The sequence below is a fragment of the Nerophis ophidion genome, linkage group LG06, assembly GCF_033978795.1.
Source record: "Nerophis ophidion isolate RoL-2023_Sa linkage group LG06, RoL_Noph_v1.0, whole genome shotgun sequence".
NCBI lineage: Eukaryota > Metazoa > Chordata > Actinopteri > Syngnathiformes > Syngnathidae > Nerophis > Nerophis ophidion.
In genome coordinates this window covers 69888081-69905694 of record NC_084616.1, presented here as the reverse complement: position 1 = coordinate 69905694, position 17614 = coordinate 69888081, and the positions used below count along the sequence as shown (strand labels likewise).

At 44.0% G+C, this 17614-nt stretch overlaps 1 protein-coding gene across 4 annotated transcripts in view; it reads right to left on the bottom strand.

Annotated features, from left to right (window-relative positions):
* Positions 1-17614, bottom strand: part of LOC133555186 (dedicator of cytokinesis protein 9-like) — a 141290-nt gene that overhangs the window by 116615 nt on the left and 7061 nt on the right. For all 4 annotated transcript variants that reach the window (XR_009807281.1, XM_061904741.1, XM_061904742.1 and 1 more), the window contains exon 2: positions 15428-15544. Coding sequence is in view for 3 of the 4 variants with exons in the window: in XM_061904741.1 (XP_061760725.1) it covers positions 15428-15544 (117 nt within the window). In the remaining variant the exon portion in view is untranslated. The remainder of the gene's footprint in view (positions 1-15427; positions 15545-17614) is intronic.

The following is a 17614-nucleotide window of genomic DNA, read 5'->3' as shown; positions in this document are numbered from 1 at the left end:
TCAAAGGACTCCGGCTTATTAGTGATTCCCAAAGCCCAAAAAAAGTCTGCGGGCTATAGAGCGTTTTCCGTTCGGGCTCCAGTACTCTGGAATGCAGTTCGAGATGCCACCTCAGTAGAAGCATTTAAGTCTCACCTTAAAACTCATTTGTATACTCTAGCCTTTAAATAGACTCCCTTTTTAGACCAGTTGATCTGCCGTTTCTTTTCTTTTTCTTCTATGTCCCACTCTCCCTTGTGGAGGGGGTCCGGTCCGATCCGGTGGCCATGTACTGCTTGCCTGTGTATCAGCTGGGGACATCTCTGCGCTGCTGATCCGCCTCCGCTTGGGATGGTTTCCTGCTGGCTCCGCTGTGAACGGGACTCTCGCTGCTGTGTTGGATCCGCTTTGGACTGGACTCTCGCGACTGTGTTGGATCCATTATGGATTGAACTTTCACAGTATCATGTTGGACCCGCTCGACATCCATTGCTTTCCTCCTCTCCAAGGTTCTCATAGTCATCATTGTCACCGACGTCCCACTGGGTGTGAGTTTTCCTTGCCCTTATGTGGGCCTACCGAGGATGTCGTAGTGGTTTGTGCAGCCCTTTGAGACACTAGTGATTTAGGGCTATATAAGTAAACATTGATTGATTGATTGATTGATTGATAAGATTTCACAGGTGGTACGTGTTAATCTAATCAGCTGTTGTCTTTAACAGTGAGCGGCCGGGCGCAGGAGGAGGAGGAGTAGTGGAAAGAGTGCAAAGTCTGGAAAAAACAATTCTGTCTGAAGAGCGTGAAATCAATCATTAAAACTTTCGTCAACTCCCCACAATTGGCATCTGCGTACGTATCAGCGGGACCGGATGTACGCAACGTTTACATGTATTAACACAGTTGGCCTAAAACCCCTCAAAAAAATAGAATCCAAGAAGGGATTTTTTTGGGGTAAAAATTGTGGGTAAAAAAAAATCTTGATTATGTAACTGGAACACTTGGCTGTTAGGGACCTACTGCTAAAAATCTAGTCAAAGATCATCTATATAACAGTGAAGTGAAGTGAATTATATTTATATAGCGCTTTTTCTGTAGTGACTCCATAGTGAAACCCAATATCTAAGTTACATTCAAACCAGTGTGGGTGGCACTGGGAGCAGGTGGGTAAAGTGCCTTGCCCAAGGACACAACGGGCAATGACTAGGATGGCGGAAGCGGGAATCGAACCTGCAACTCTCAAGTTGCTGGCACGGCCGCTCTACCAACAGTGCCAGTGTGTTTTTGGGAATCTGCTGAAAAAATGTTTTGGGGTTTTTTTTGTAACTTAACATCTATCTGGTGTCATTCCAGGGACATTTTGGCTTGGCCACCAGTTGAATATCCCTACTGTAGGCAAATCAAAGGCCTGCCATTCTTCTCAATACCATACAGTAGAATGTTTACTTACACTTCCCAGTTTCTACCTCAGCAACCAAATGGCTAGTAATTCTTTGATTAGTTCATGTGGAGCCTTTTTAGGAATGGCGGTGTCATGTTTAATTGCTTGCCTTTACCTTCGGTTTGCAAGCGGATCCCATTTCTTTCACCCTGTGCCAAAAGCACATCCAAATTCCCAACATACATGATAACATATAGCGGAAATCATGGCAGTTATTGACTATAAGCATACTTGCCAACCCTCCCGGATTTTCCGGGAGACTCCCAAAATTCAGCGCCTCTCCCGAAAACCTCCTGGGATAAATTTTCTCCTGAAAATCTCCCGAAAATCTCTCAAAATTCAGGCCACGCCCCCTCCAGCTCCAGACCTGACTCAATGTTGTGACCCTCTTAAACAGGATAATACTGCCATCTACTGTACATAGAATAGAATGTAAATACATTCTACATTTAAGTGCAGTCAAGGAACATGCATTAGGGAGTCTGTTCTGAAGCCCACAGTAAAGAGACGTAACTTCATCACGTCGCCTGGTTATTGACTCCAACCCAATATATTACACCGTCGACGAGCAAAATAAAGAAATACGCTTGCAAGTTCCAGAACGATTAGAAACAAGAATTTCAGTTCATCCAGGAGAGTTCGAAGGGGAAGGGGTATGTTGCCTGTAAATTTTGTAGAACAGACTTCTCCATTGAACACGTCGGCCGAACGGATATACTCAGCCATGAACGGTCAGCGAAGCACAAAGCGTCCGTAGCACAGCATCGTTCACAACCCAGTATTACGGCCCACCTCGCAAAATGGAGACCCGATGCTGTATCTTATACTGAGACAAAGATGGCTATGCTGATAGCTGGAAGCAACATCCCGTTTTCCTTTGCGGATGTCTACAACAAATCCATGAAGGATGTTCCAGGATTCGGATATCGCTCGCCAATAAGCAAATGGAAGAACAAAGGTTACTCAAATAGTGAAAGGTAAGTGTTGTTGTTTTTTTTAGTAACCAGCAAGCACAGTTCAGTTAATACAACAACTGTGTTTTTATTACCGTGTATTTGATAGGTGTCGTCAGAAATTCAACTATTTATTTTATTTATATATACAATAAAATACATATATATAGCTAGAATTCACGTCAAGTATTTCATACACATGTATAATGTATATATATATATATATATATGAAATACTCGAGTTGGTGAATTATACGCCACCCCTCTTAACCACGCCCCCACCCTACCCATGCCCCCAACCATGCCCCCCACCCACACCTCCCAAAATTGGAGGTCTCAAGGTTGGCAAGTATGACTATAAGTATGGTTTTACACTATTTAAAGTTTGACGTGCACTTTTGACATGAAAAGTAAAGTAGTGCTTGGGTCTCATGTGAACCGCGAACATTGGCTCAATCGTTTTTGTAATCTGTCCACCAGTTGCATTTTTTTTTGTACCTCTAGTCATCATTTCAGTCAGACTGTAAATGTCTTAGTGTCAGAGTTATTTGTTGACGAACCCCATGATGCCGAGAAGGAGGCAGGCATTGAATGGGAAAACATGATTTAATTTAAATAATAGAACAAGAACATACAAAAAGCACGCTCTTGGGCGGAATAACAAACTAAGGGAGCTAGCACTGGAAGCTAGAAAACAAAAAGGAACTTTAGCATGGAAGTTAGTGGATAGCAAACAGAAAAACTGGAAATAACTAATGGCTAACAAGAACAGCTTACCGCTACGACGACCAGGACAAAATGTAGCATGACAGGTAAAAGCTGAAAAGAATCACAGACACGACAAGAGCAACATATGGCAACGACAAGTCTGAATGACAATACAATGATCCAGCAACTGACACAAGACAAAAGGAGGTACAAATAGGAGCCGGCTGATTGGCAACAGGTGTGGCCAGATGCCAATCAGCCGCAGCTGAAAGGGAACACAGCACTCAGGGAACAAGACAGGAAGCTGACAAAATAAGAGCACTAGACAGGAAATACTAAACACACTGAGGAGGAACACAGCACTCAGGGAACAAGAAAGGAAGCTGACAAATTAAGAGCACTTGACAGGAACTAAAAGACAGGAAATACTAAACACAGGAAACAGACAAATGCAGAGAAAAAAAATAAAACATAGACAAACTGTCAGGGGAAAGCCTGACACTTAGCTAACTTCCATAATGACCTTCTAGCTGACTTAAAAGGATGAGTGAAGAGAAATTGTGTCATCAGAGTATGAAGCCCAGCCTTATTCAAGTTTAACATCTCCAACTTTATCAGAAGAGGGGGAAAGTGATCCAGTCGGGGTTTGGAGTGTGCCCTGGACTGGATCTGCTTTCCTACTCCCATCTCACAAATTGCAGTGGGAAAGTGAGCTGCATTGACCTACATTTGTTATCACTCTCCATTACCCCATGTAAGTGATGCACTGGTAAGCAGTTTTTACCCTCATTTAACAAGCAGACGATGAGTAAACTAATCTTAAAGGTTTAGAGTGGACGTTAAGGGGCTTAATTTAATTTTAGCAGTAAGCCATTTCCAGCTTAGGTACTTCAAAATATGTTATGGCAAACACAGCAGCAATTATAGAAGACAAAATTAATTTCCATAAATGCACTTTTACTGAGATTGTGTTGGTACCTTCATACAGTGGGGCAAAACAGTATTTAGTCAGCCACCGATTGTGCAAGTTCTCCCACTTAAAATGATGACAGAGGTCTGTAATTTTCATCATAGGTACACTTCAACTGTGAGAGACTGAATGTGAAAAAAAAATCCAGGAATTCACAATATAGGAATTTTAAAGAATTTATTTGTAAATTATGCTGGAAAATAAGTATTTGGTCAACCATTCAAAGCTCTCACTGATGGAAGGAGGTTTTGGCTCAAAATCTCACGATACATGGCCCCATTCATACTTTCCTTAACACGGCTCAATTGTCCTGTCCCCTTAGCAGAAAAACAGCCCCAAAGCATGATGTTTCCACCACCATGCTTTACAGTAGCTATGGTGTTCTTGGGATGCAACTTAGTATTCTTCTTCTTCCAAACACGACGAGTTGAGTTGATACCAAAAAGTTCTATTTTGGTTTCATCTGACCACATGACATTCTCCCAATCCTCTGCTGTATCATCCATGTATCCATTTTGGTATAAACTCAACTCGTCCTGTTTGGAAGAAGAAGAATACTGAGTTGCATCCCAAGAACACCATACCTACTGTGAAGCATGGGGGTGGAAACATCAGGCTTTGGGGCTGTTTTTCTGCTAAGGGGACAGGACGATTGATCCGTGTTAAGGAAAGAATGAATGGAGCCATGTATCGTGAGATTTTGAGCCAAAACCTCCTTCCATCAGTGACAGCTTTGAATGGTTGACCAAATACTTATTTTCCACCGTAATTTACAAATAAATTCTTTAAAATTCCTACAATGTGAATTCCTGGATTATTTTTTTCACATTCTGTCCCTCACAGTTGAAGTGTACCTATGATGAAAATTACAGACCTCTGTCATCATTTTAAGTGGGAGAACTTGCACAATCGGTGGCTGACGAAATACTTTTTTGCCCCACTGCACATGTAGATTTCCCCTTTCGTGTTTGCAGGCTTTTGATTAAAAAAGACTAAAATGATCTGACTTATTTTTCTTTACCAGCCTCTATCACTAAAATATTCAATCCATCGCAACTTGGACGGCGTGGCGCAGTGGAAGAGTGGCCGTGCGCAACCCGAGAGTCCCTGGTTCAAATCCCACCTAGTACCAACCTCGTCACGTCCGTTGTGTCCTGAGCAAGACACTTCACCCTTGCTCCTGATGGGTGCTGGTTGGCGCCTTGCATGGCAGCTCCCTCCATCAGTGTGTGAATGTGTGTGTGAATGGGTAAATGTGGAAGTAGTGTCAAAGCGCTTTGAGTACCTTGAAGGTAGAAAAGCGCTATACAAGTACAACCCATTTATCATTTAACTTGCCTCATGCTTGCCAACTGCTACTTTTTTAAGATGATGATTATAAACATTTTCAGAAAAGCTCAAATTCCCCTTTGCAAAGGAGCTGTGAGGGCAAACCCACTCCTGTTCCATATGCCAAACATGCAAAGCACTGCCAGGAGGAGCTCTTTCCAACACTGAATCAACAGCAGTCGTGACAGCAAAGGCGAGTGAGATCCAGTTCCAACAAGTTGTTGCTAAGTGCATTAAAGTGGAACCCGCTTTTCTCAATGCCCTCGGATTGTCCCTCTGTTGCAGACATAAACCAAAAAATAGCCTTTGTTTGCACATTTACTTTATTCTTGTGTTTTCATCGTTTTCGTAGAAATGGGAGTGTTGTTTGTTTGTGGTTCAGAGCTGTGATTCAGGTGTTAAGCTGTACGGAGCGGCGACTTTTGCCGGCTTTCACCAGCCCAAGAGAGAAGAACAGCAGTTGAACCACGTTGGTGATGTTCAAATGTGAAGTGCATCCTGTAATACAGTTCTGCAGTGACGTGCTGTCAGGGGAGGCAAGTGAGGCAGTGCCTCACCTGCCACCAGGTGGCTTAACCATGAGATGTTCCAAAACGAAATAATAAAATAAAATGAATTCTAATATTTCTCTTTTGGTTTATGTTTTCACGGTGGCAGAGGGGTTAGCGCATCTGCCTCACAATACGAAGGTCCTGCAGTCCTGGGTTCAAATCCAGGCTCGGGATCTTTCTGTGTGGAGTTTGCATGTTCTCCCCGTGAATGCGTGGGTTCCCTCCGGGTACTCCGGCTTCCTCCCACTTCCAAAGACATGCACCTGGGGATAGGTTGATTGGCAACACTAAATTGGCCCTAGTGTGTGAATGTGAGTGTGAATGTTGTCTGTCTATCTGTGTTGGCCCTGCGATGAGGTGGCGACTTGTCCAGGGTGTACCCCGCCTTCCGCCCGATTGTAGCTGAGATAGGCGCCAGCGCCCCCGCGACCCCAAAAAGGGAATAAGCGGTAGAAAATGAATGGTTGGATGGATTTATGTTTTCAATGTGATTTTGGTGTGGTTCCTGTATATTTTGATCATTTTCATGGTCGAAATCGCGGAAATTCCATGTTTCCTGATCAAAACAATGCAGCAGATGAGAAGTGAGGCAGACACAGGCGGTGCCTCCACGGCTGTACACAGTGTGTATTGGGCGTGCGTGCGAGAAGGCGCAGGCTTGTTGCCACGTGGAGAAGGCAGCTCTTGAGGCAGCAAGTACCTCTGCCGCAAGGTAGGAGGCGATATATTGTCAACTTGCAGTTCAATGCCTCAGCAGTACCCTGACTCGCCACACTGGGAGAAGTGGGTGCACTCAAGCTAGCAGACACAGGTCTCTCCAGCAGAAGCCAGCTTTTTTTTCTTTTCTTTTTTTTTTCTGTATTTATAACAAACATGGCCTTTTTATTACAGTAAGCCAGTGTTTGTGAGTGTCTTTTGTCAGATGCATAAATATTGTTTAATTTCTTGGAGTGAAATTGAATTAAATGAATGTTTCTCCCAATCAATCAATCAATCAATGTTCATTTATATAGCCCCAAATCACTAGTGTCTCAAAGACTTGCACAAACCACAACACAAACCACTACGATAGCTATTGCTGCTTCAGATACAAATGCAGAAATGTAAGATACACTCACAATACTTGATTTATTTTGTTAAAAGCAAATGGGGTTTGGGGGGGTTGGGTTTTGTGGTAGCAGGGGTGTATATTATAGCGTCCCTGAAAAGTTAGGGCAGCAAGGGATTCTGGGTATTTGTTCTGTTGTGTTTATGTTGTGTTACGGTGCGGATGTTCTCCCGAAATGTGTTTGTCATTCTTGTTTGGTGTGGGTTCACAGTGGGGCCCATATTTAGAACCGTGTTAAAGTTGTTTATACGGCCACCTTCAGTGTGACCTGTATGGCTGTTGACCAAGAACGTCTTGCAGTCACATACGTGTGTCTGTAGAAGTCGCGTACAACACATGACATTGCCGGTCTGCTGTTTGTATGGAGTAAAAGCGGACACGACGACAGGTTGTAGAGGACGCTAAAAGCTTGCCCCTAATATTGTCGTCCGGGAGGAAATTGGAAGAAACTCGGGGGAATGGTTGCCCCGGGAGAGGTACAGAAATTCGGGAGTCTCCCAGAAAAATCAGGAGGGTTGGCAGGTATGCAGTACTGTGAAAGTATCTACTGTATCTATTAATTTTGTAGACTCCAATCAAAAGTTGATTTGTCTTTAACCCTGTCACCTCGTCATGTTGATGAATTTTATGATGTTTTGTATCGTCGCTGATTTAAGCAAGCACTTTTTAATAATATCGCCACATCGCCTTTTAAATGTTGCAACTTCCAAACATCGCAGAATTGTTTTTCCTCAAACCTATTCTATACTTTTTAATCAAGTGTTAAATTAGACTTATACATGCAATACAATGCAGTATTTCTCTTATATTATGTTGTGGTGTTGCTAACGGTCAAAGCTACTAACAACAAAAGTTGGTTAATCGCTACTCTTCACATCGACAATCAAGTTGACCAACTTTTGTAAGAACGACTTTTTGATGTACAAAACCCAAAACCCGTGAAGTTGTATTCTGTATTTACTTACAATTTTGTAAGTAAATACAGAATACAATGATTTGCAAATCCTGTTCAACCTCTATTCAATTTAATACACTGCAAAGACAAGATACTTTAAAGTTCTAAATGGTAAACGTAATTTTTTTGGAATTTGATGCCCGCAACATGTTTCAAAAAAGCTGGCACAAGTGGCAAAAAAGACTGAGAAAGTTGAGGAATGCTCATCAAACACTTATTTGGAACATCCCACAGGTGAACAAGCTAATTGGGAACAGGTGGGTGCCATGATTGGATAAAAAAGAAGCTTGTATATCCAACATTTCTCAACAAACTGTTGCAAGGAGTTTAGGAATTTCACCATCTAGGGTCAAAAGGTTCAGATAATCTGGACAAAATTACTGCACGTGAGCCAAAAACCAACTTTGAATGCCTGTGACCTTTGATCCCTCAGGCGGAACGGCATCAAAAAGCGACATCAGTGTGGAAAAGGATATCACCACATGGGCTCAGGAGCACTTCAGAAAACCACTGTCAGTAACTACAGTTTGTCGCCACATCTGTAAGTGCAAGTTAAAACTCTACTATGCAAAGCGAAACACCCGGAAACGGCACCGGCCTCGCTGGGCCCGAGCTCATCTCAGATGGACTGATGCAAAGTGTAAAAGTGTTCCGTGGTCTGACAAGTCCACATTTCAATTTTTTTTTTACGAAACTGTGGACGTCGTGTCCTCCAGGCCAAAGAGGAAAAGAAGCATCCGAACTGTTCTAGACGCAAATTTCAAAAGCCAGCATCTGTGACGGTATGGGGGTGTGTTAGTGCCCAACTTACACATTTTTGAAGGCACCATTAATGCTGAAAGGTACATACAGATTTTGGAGCAACAGACGTTGCCATCCAAGCCCCTGCTTATTCCAGCAAGAAAATGCCAAGCCACATTTTGCATGTGTAAAAACGTAGCTTCGTAGTAAAAGAGTGCAGGTACTAGACTGGCCTGCCTGTAGTCCAGACCTGTCTCCCATTGAAAATTTGTGGCGCATTATGAAGCGTAAAATACGACAACGGAGACCCCGGACTGTTGAACAACTTAAGCTGTACATCAAGTAAAAATGGGAAAGAATTCCACCTGAAAAGCTTAGAAAATTGGTCTCCTCTGTTCCCAAATGTGTACTGAGTGTTGTTAAAAGGAAAGGTGATGTAACACAGTGGTAAAAATGCTCCCGTGCCAACATTTTTGCAACATCTTGCTGCCATTAAATTCTAAGTTAGTTATTATTAGCAAAAAAAAAAAAAATTAAGTTTCTCAGTTTGAACATTAAATATCTTGTCTTTGCAGTCTATGCAATTAAATATAAGTTAAAAGGGATTTGCACATCATAGTATTCTGTTTATATCAACGACTTATAAAACGTTCCGACTTCACAAGTTTTGGGTTTTGTACTATCAATCAATCAATCAATCAATGTTTATTTATATAGCCCCAAATCACAAATGTCTCAAAGGACTGCACAAATCATTACGACTACAACATCCTCGGAAGAACCCACAAAAGGGCAAGGAAAACTCACACCCAGTGGGCAGGGAGAATTCACATCCAGTGGGACGCCAGTGACAATGCTGACTATGAGAAACCTTGGAGAGGACCTCAGATGTGGGCAACCCCCCCAGCCCCCCTCTAGGGGACCGAAAGCAATGGATGTCGAGCGGGTCTAACATGATACTGTGAAAGTTCAATCCATAGTGGCTCCAACACAGCCGCGAGAGTTCAGTTCAAGCGGATCCAAGACAGCAGCGAGAGTCCCGTCCACAGGAGACCATCTCAAGCGGAGGCGGATCAGCAGCGTAGAGATGTCCCCAATCGATACAGGCGAGCGGTCCATCCTGGGTCCCGACGAGCGGTCCATCCTGGGTCTCGACTCTGGACAGCCAGTACTTCATCCATGGTCATCGGACCGGACCCCCTCCACAAGGGAGGGGGGGACATAGGAGAAAGAAAAGAAGCGGCAGATCAACTGGTCTAAAAAGGAGGTCTATTTAAAGGCTAGAGTATACAGATGAGTTTTAAGGTGAGACTTAAATGCTTCTACTGAGGTAGCATCTCGAACTGTTACCGGGAGGGCATTCCAGAGTACTGGAGCCCGAACGGAAAACGCTCTATTGCCCGCAGCTTTAACACCAGCCTCATCTATGACACATCTCCACATTGGTGAGTCTTTTGCGTGAGCGATGTCAAAAGACGCAACGCGATACGGACCAGGACTCTAGGAGACTCGATGGCGCACCACTTAATGCTATTTGCTCTCAGCAGCTTTCCGGTCAATAGTAAGTGGAGATGAACTCCAGATGCACTTCATCTTCAACATCATCAGCTTACCATAATATTGTTGAGCCTTGGGCATGAGGTATGCGGAATGACAACGCGGGACACACAATGCTATCAACACAGAATGCTAACAACATGGCTAATTGTCGTAAATGGTTTGTATTAATATGGCGCTTGTCACGGCGCGGATTCGAACCCACTTCCCTCCTGCAACTGAGTGTCTCAGTTCCTCCTCTGGCTGCTCGACCGGACACGCCCCCGCTCACGCTAAGCGCAGCACGCCCACGCAGCTACAAGCCTGCAGACGATTGGCAATCTACACACCTGGGACTGATGAAGGCGAGCTGCTTTAAGGACCAGTGGACCCACGGATCCTTGCGGGAACTCATTTTCTCTATGGTGAACCGTAAGCGACAAGCTTAATGCTCTCTCTTTGTTTCCTCTCCTGTCTTCTCCCATGTGTTTTCCTTCCGTTGCCTTGGTTTCGTGCTGTGTGTCTCGCTCCCTTGGACTTCCCCCCCGGATCTCGACCCCCTCGCATGGACTCATACTCTAACGCTTCTCTCTCGCCCGGATCACCTGCCTGTCCCATGGCGTTCCGTGTTCCTTCACTCTCATCAACACTCGGTAACACACTCCAGCTATCTACACAAAGTCTTACACCACACACTCTGGTAGTTTGGTCACACACTCCATTTTGTAGTTTAGTGGTATTGTTTCTTATTATTATATATATATATATTGACTAAATATACAATAAATTATTTAACATTACTTCCCTCCGCTGGTGTCTGTTGCCGTCATCTCCCCTCATAACCATAACTGCAATTGGCCATACCTGGAATCATCGGCACCGATCCCGTGGATGCTCGGGCCCCAAAGCACCCACGGACTATGCCGAGCACCCACGTGTGATTGATGGCAAATTCTTTCTCACCGCCAAGCAAAAACCACACTCAGAAAAGTGGTATCAGATTTACCGCCTGTCTGAGCACCCACTGGCAGAAACGTAGATTGGCGCCTATGCCATAAATGATACCCAAAGTACTTTAAATTGTACATCACAGTTAGGGACATGTCCACATTAGCTCTCCAGGCCAGGATCAAACCAGTTACCCTCCGGTTACAAGACGGCCACTATAGCCACTGAGCAATGCATCCCCATGGTGGTCTAACCTGCGACTGTCAAGTTGACCAACTTTCTGCAGAACAATACACACCCGTGGTTTCAGAACATCGAAACCCATTATCTGACGTACTATTTCCACATCGTGTCCGTGTTGTAGTTGCCGGGTGACAGCCATGGCAATGACATTTGGGAGGATTCTGCGGGCTACCATTGAGTACTGTAATGTGCCAGACTCAAGGCTATTATACTTGGTGAAATGTGTGTGAAGGGACTATAAGGTTAATGTATCATGTTTAGAGGCTATAATTTTGTTAAAGGGGAACATTATCACAATTTCTGAAGGGTTAAAACCAATAAAAACCAGTTCCCAGTGGCTTATTTTATTTTTTGAAGTTTTTCTCAAAATTGTACCCATCACGCAATATCCCGAAAAACGGCTTAAAAAAGTGCCTGATTTTAACCGTCGTTATATCCACCCGTCTATTGTCCTGTGACGTCACTGCGTGAAGCCACCAGAAACAAATATGGCGGAGAGCACAGAAAGGTATAGCATAGTAGCTCGGATTCAGACTCGGATTTCAGCGGCGCAAGCGATTCAACAGATTACGCATGTATTGAAACGGATGGTTGGAGTGTGAAGGCAGATAGCGAAAAACGAAATTGAAGAAGAAACTGAAGCTATTGAGCCATATCACGACAGACAGCGGCAACGAGGATGAATTCGGTGATCGCCTTCTAACCAACGATTGCATTTTTTGACCACTGGTGCAACTTGAATCCGTCGATTGGTATGTGTTTGTTTGGCATTAAATGTGGGTGGAGGGAAAGGCTGGATGCAAATATAGCTACAAATGAGGCATAATGATAAAATATAATAATAATAATAATGATAATAATAATGGATTAGATTTATATCGCGCTTTTTATTGTTAGATACTTAAAGCGCTCACAGAGAAGTGGGAACCCATCATTCATTCACACCTGGTGGTGGTAAGCTACATCAGTAGCCACAGCTGCCCTGGGGTAGACTGACTGAAGCGTGGCTGCCAGTTTGCGCCTACGGCCCCTCCGACCACCACCTATCATTCATTCATCATTCATTCACCGGTGTGAGCGGCACCGGGGGCAAGGGTGAAGTGTCCTGCCCAAGGACACAACGGCAGCGATTTGGATGTCAATAGGTGGGAAGCGAACCTGCAACCCTCAGGTTTCTGGCACGGCCGCTCTACCCACTACGCCATGCCGCCCCATATGTACATACAGCTATCCTAAATAGCATGTTAGCATCGATTAGCTTGCGGTCATGCCGTGAGCAAATATGTCTGATTAGCACATAAGTCAATAACATCAACAAAACTCACCTTCGTGATTTTGTTGACTTTATCGTTGGAAATGCATCTCCTTTGAGTGTCGCAGAATATCCACACATCTCTGTGCCATCTGTGTCGTAGCATCGCTATCGTCAGTAAAGTGTGCAGAACAAACGAGGGACTTTGGCATCTTTTGACCAATGGTACAACTTGACTCCATCGATTGGTATGTGTTTGTTTGGCATTAAATGTGAATGGAGGGAAAGGATGGATGAAAATATAGCTACAAATGAGGCATAATGATGCAATATGTACAAACAGCTAGCCTACATAGCATGTTAGCATCGATTAGCATGCCGTAATCATTGATATGTCTGATTAGCACACGTAAGTCAACTTGAATCCGTCCCTGATCGTGTTGTTACACCCTCCGACAACACACCGACGAGGCATGATGTCTCCATGGTACGGAAAACTGTCGAAAAAACGGAAAATAACAGAGCTGATTTGACTTGGTGTGTGTAATGTGTTTGAGAAAATGGAGGATTGCTTCCCGTTGTGACGTCACGGGTGAAAGGTCATTGCTCCGACAGCGAACAATTGAAAGGCGTTTCAATTGCCAAATTCACCCTTTTAAAGTTCGGAAATCGGTTAAAAAAACATTTGGTCTTTTTTCTGCAATATCAAAGTATATATTGACGCTTACATAGGTCTGGTGATAATGTTCCTCTTTAAAGGTTGTAAACAGTTATTTATACTCTAACTAAGAAAATATTTGATTTAGTAATCATAATCCTACTTTGCGGAAATTTGTTTACTACAGTCCGGTCTGGAACCAAGAGGTCGCGATAATCAAGGGACAACTGTGGGATACGATAAAATAGGATAGGATAGACTTTTATTCATCCCACAATAGGAAAATTCCACAGTTGTGTGGAAGATGGACCAGGACTTGATGAGTTATTCAACTTGGACATAAGACAGGTTGACGACATAAGCAGTTGCACGATATTTTCCATTGAGTCAAAGGCTGACTGCTTAGAGAACTAACTGCATCTGTTTGAGCTGTTGACATCTAGTGTTTACTTTCTCGATCTTTTTGTCATTAAAAGGTTCAATATTAGACTGACGAAAAAACATGTATCAATTAGATTTTTTAACCTTACATCCGGGGTGGTGGTCCCTCTCTTTAAGAAGGGGGACCGGAGGGTGTGTTCCAAGTATCACGGGATCACACTCCTCAGTCATCCCGGTAAGGTTTATTCAGGTGTACTGGAGAGGAGGCTACGCCGGATAGTCGAACCTCGGATTCAGGAGGAACGGTGTGGTTTTCGTCCTGGTCATGGAACTGTGGACCAGCTCTATACTCTCGGCAGGGTTCTTGAGGGTGCATGGGAGTTTGCCCAACCAGTCTACACGTGCTTTGTGGACTTGGAGAAGGCATTCGACCGTGTCCCTCAGGAAGTCCTGTGGGGAGTGCTCAGAGAGTATGGGGTATCGGACTATCTTATTGTGGCGGTCCGCTCCCTGTACGATCAGTGTCAGAGCTTGGTCCGCATTGCCGGCAGTAAGTCGGACACATTTCCAGTGAGGGTTGGACTCCGCCAAGGCTGCCCTTTGTCACCGATTTTGTTCATAACTTTTATGGACAGAATTTCTAGGCGCAGTCAAGGCATTGAGGGGTTCCGGTTTGGTGGCCACGGGAATAGGTCTCTGCTTTTTACAGATGATGTGGTCCTGATGGCTTCATCTGGCCGGGATCTTTAGCTCTCATTGGATCGGTTCGCAGCCGAGTGTGAAGCGACCGGAATGAGAATCTGCACCTCCAAGTCCGAGTCCATGGTTCTCTCTTGGAAATGGGTGGAGTGTCATCTCCGGGTTGGGGTGGACACCCTGCCCCAAGTGGAGGAGTTCAAGTACCTAGGAGTCTTGTTCACGAGTAGGGGAAGAGTGGATCATCAGATCGACAGGCGGATCTGTGCGGCGTCTTCAGTAATGCGGACGTTGTATCGATCCATTGTGGTAAAGAAGGAGCTGAGCCGGAAGGCAAAGCTCTCAATTTACCGGTCCATCTACGTTCCCATCCTCACCTATGGTCATGAGCTTTGGGTCATGACCGAAAGGATAAGATCACGGGTACAAGCGGCCGAAATGAGTTTCCTCCGACGGGTGGCGGGGCTCTCCCTTGGAGATAAGGTGAGAAGCTCTGTCATCCAGGAGGAGCTCGAAGTAAAGCCCCTGCTCCTCCACATCGAGAGGAGCCAGATGAGGTGGTTCGGGCATCTGGTCCGGATCCCACCCGAACGCCTACCGAGGGTGGTGTTTAGGGCACGTCCAACCGGTAGGAGGCCACTGGGAAGACCCAGGACACGTTGGGAAGACTATGTCTCCCGGCTGGCAAGGGAACGCCTCGGGATCCCCCGGGAAGAGCTGGACGAAGTGGCTGGGGAGAGGGAAGTCTGGGCTTCCCTGCTTAGGCTGCTGCCCCCGCGACCCGACCTCGGATAAGCGGAAGAAGATGGATGGATGGACGGATGGATGGAACCTTACATCCAATGATGTTGTTATGCACGATTTAATTTGAATCAAATTAATGTAAATCGTATTTTAACAATGAGAAGTGCAGCAACATCTGTAATTGTGTCATTCCTGTAATTTCCAATTGATGTTTAATCACCTGTAATGATGCTTTACCTGAAAGTCATCCAGAGGGAACAGTAGCATGTCCCGTAGCGCGTCATTGATGATCTGCATTTTCCTCTGTATGATCACGCTCTCGTAGTCCAGAGGCTCGATGAGCCTGGGCTTACCCTGGAAAAGTAAACAATGGGATGGAATCAACATGTGGCAAAACAAACGAGTGAGCTGTGACTGTAAAAGATGTAAGAGCCCTGGGTTGTCTGGCAGAAAGACACATTCAGAATGTGTGGACAAGATGCCATTGTTCTTTCACAAGTGCTCAACTGTTCCAGCAGCTCCATAAGCTAAGGCATGAGAATTGTGTGTTCAAGGTGTTTGTAATTGTAGGTTTGTACCAGTCACTATGTCATGATCTCACATTAGTAGTCTTGGGGTTGGACATGACCCGATCAGTCATATTTCTACACTATTTTGGTTGGATGGCGATACCCTGTATATGTCACAGTATTATATACGAATAGTGCTTAAATAAAGTCAAAACAAGATATACAGTAAAATATAACATAGACGTTTTGTGGAACAGATGGTGTTTTTTTTGTTGTTCATTTAAAGGAAACGGATAAGCTGCTTGGTGTAGTTTTCAATCATTCCATCTATAAACACAATGATGCAATTACTAGACCATGCTAGTACTTCTTTTTTTAGAAGGCAAAATTGGTCCATCCATCCACTTTCTACCGTTTATTCCCTTGGGGGTAGCGGGGGGTGCCTATCTCAGCTGCATTCGGGCGGAAGGCGGGGTACATCCTGGACAAGTCGTCACCTCATCGCAGGACCAACACAGATAGACAGACAACATTCACACTCACATTCACACACTGGGGCCAATTTAGTGCTGCCAATCAACCTATCCCCAGGTGCATGTCTTTGGAAGTGGGAAGAATCCGGAGTACCCGGAGGGAACCCACACATTCACGGGGAGAACATGCAAACTCCACACAGAAAGATCCCGAGCCCGGGATTGAACCCAGGACTACTCAGGACCTTCGTATTGTGAGGCAGACGCACTAACCCCATATATATATATATGTATATATATATATATATAAGATCATTAAAAAGAAGATCACAGACATGCTGACACACAACGTCACTACCCCAGCAGTTGGCTGACTTGCAGCAACGAGCCAACACAATATACGTGGGGACTGCATCTAGCGGGCTCCAACCAAGACGGGCACCCTAACCCCTGTTCCACCGGGCTTCCCGGCAAATTTGATTCCAAACCAAATATTTTATTAGTCAGCTGTTTGGAACAGTGGTCAGAAACCTTTTCGAGCCCAAGATGTGTGTACATATATATATATATATATATATATATATATATATATATATATATATATATATATATATATATATATATATATATATATATAACATATAAATATATATATATCCATCCATCCATTTCTACCGCTTATTCCCTTGTGGGGTCGCGGGGGGCTCTGGCGCCTATCTCAGCTACAATCGGGCGGAAGGCGGGGTACACCCTGGACAAGTCGCCACCTCATCGCAGGGCCAACACAGATAGACAGACAACATTCACACTCACATTCACACACTAGGGCCAATTTAGTGTTGCCAATCAACCTATCCCCAGGTGCATTTCTTTGGAAGTGGGAGGAAGCCGGAGTACCCGGAAGGAACCCACGCATTCACGGGGAGAACATGCAAACTCCACACAGAAAGATCCTGAGCCTGGATTTGAACCCAGGACTGCAGGACCTTCGTATTGTGAGGAAGACGCACTAAATATATATATATATATATATATATATATATATATATATATATATATATATATATATATATATATATATATATATATATATATATATATATATATATATATATATATATTATATATATATATATATATATATTATATATATATTATATATATATATATAAATAAAATGGTGGGGGGGGGTCGTTCTCCCGGGAAGGCAGACGGGCTTCTTGGGACAAAGCTTGCTGTTAAAAACATGATTTAATCTTGACCCAAAAAAAAGGAACAAACAAAAAGGCGCATGAGGCGAAAACACAACTTGGACAAGAAATAAAAGTCTCTAACTATGGCATGAATGAACAAAAACCTTCTTGGCATGGCATGAAGCATGAGAAGAGCAAAAGCAAGAATACCAGCTAGAACAGAGCATAAAAAGATCAATGACGCCAGGC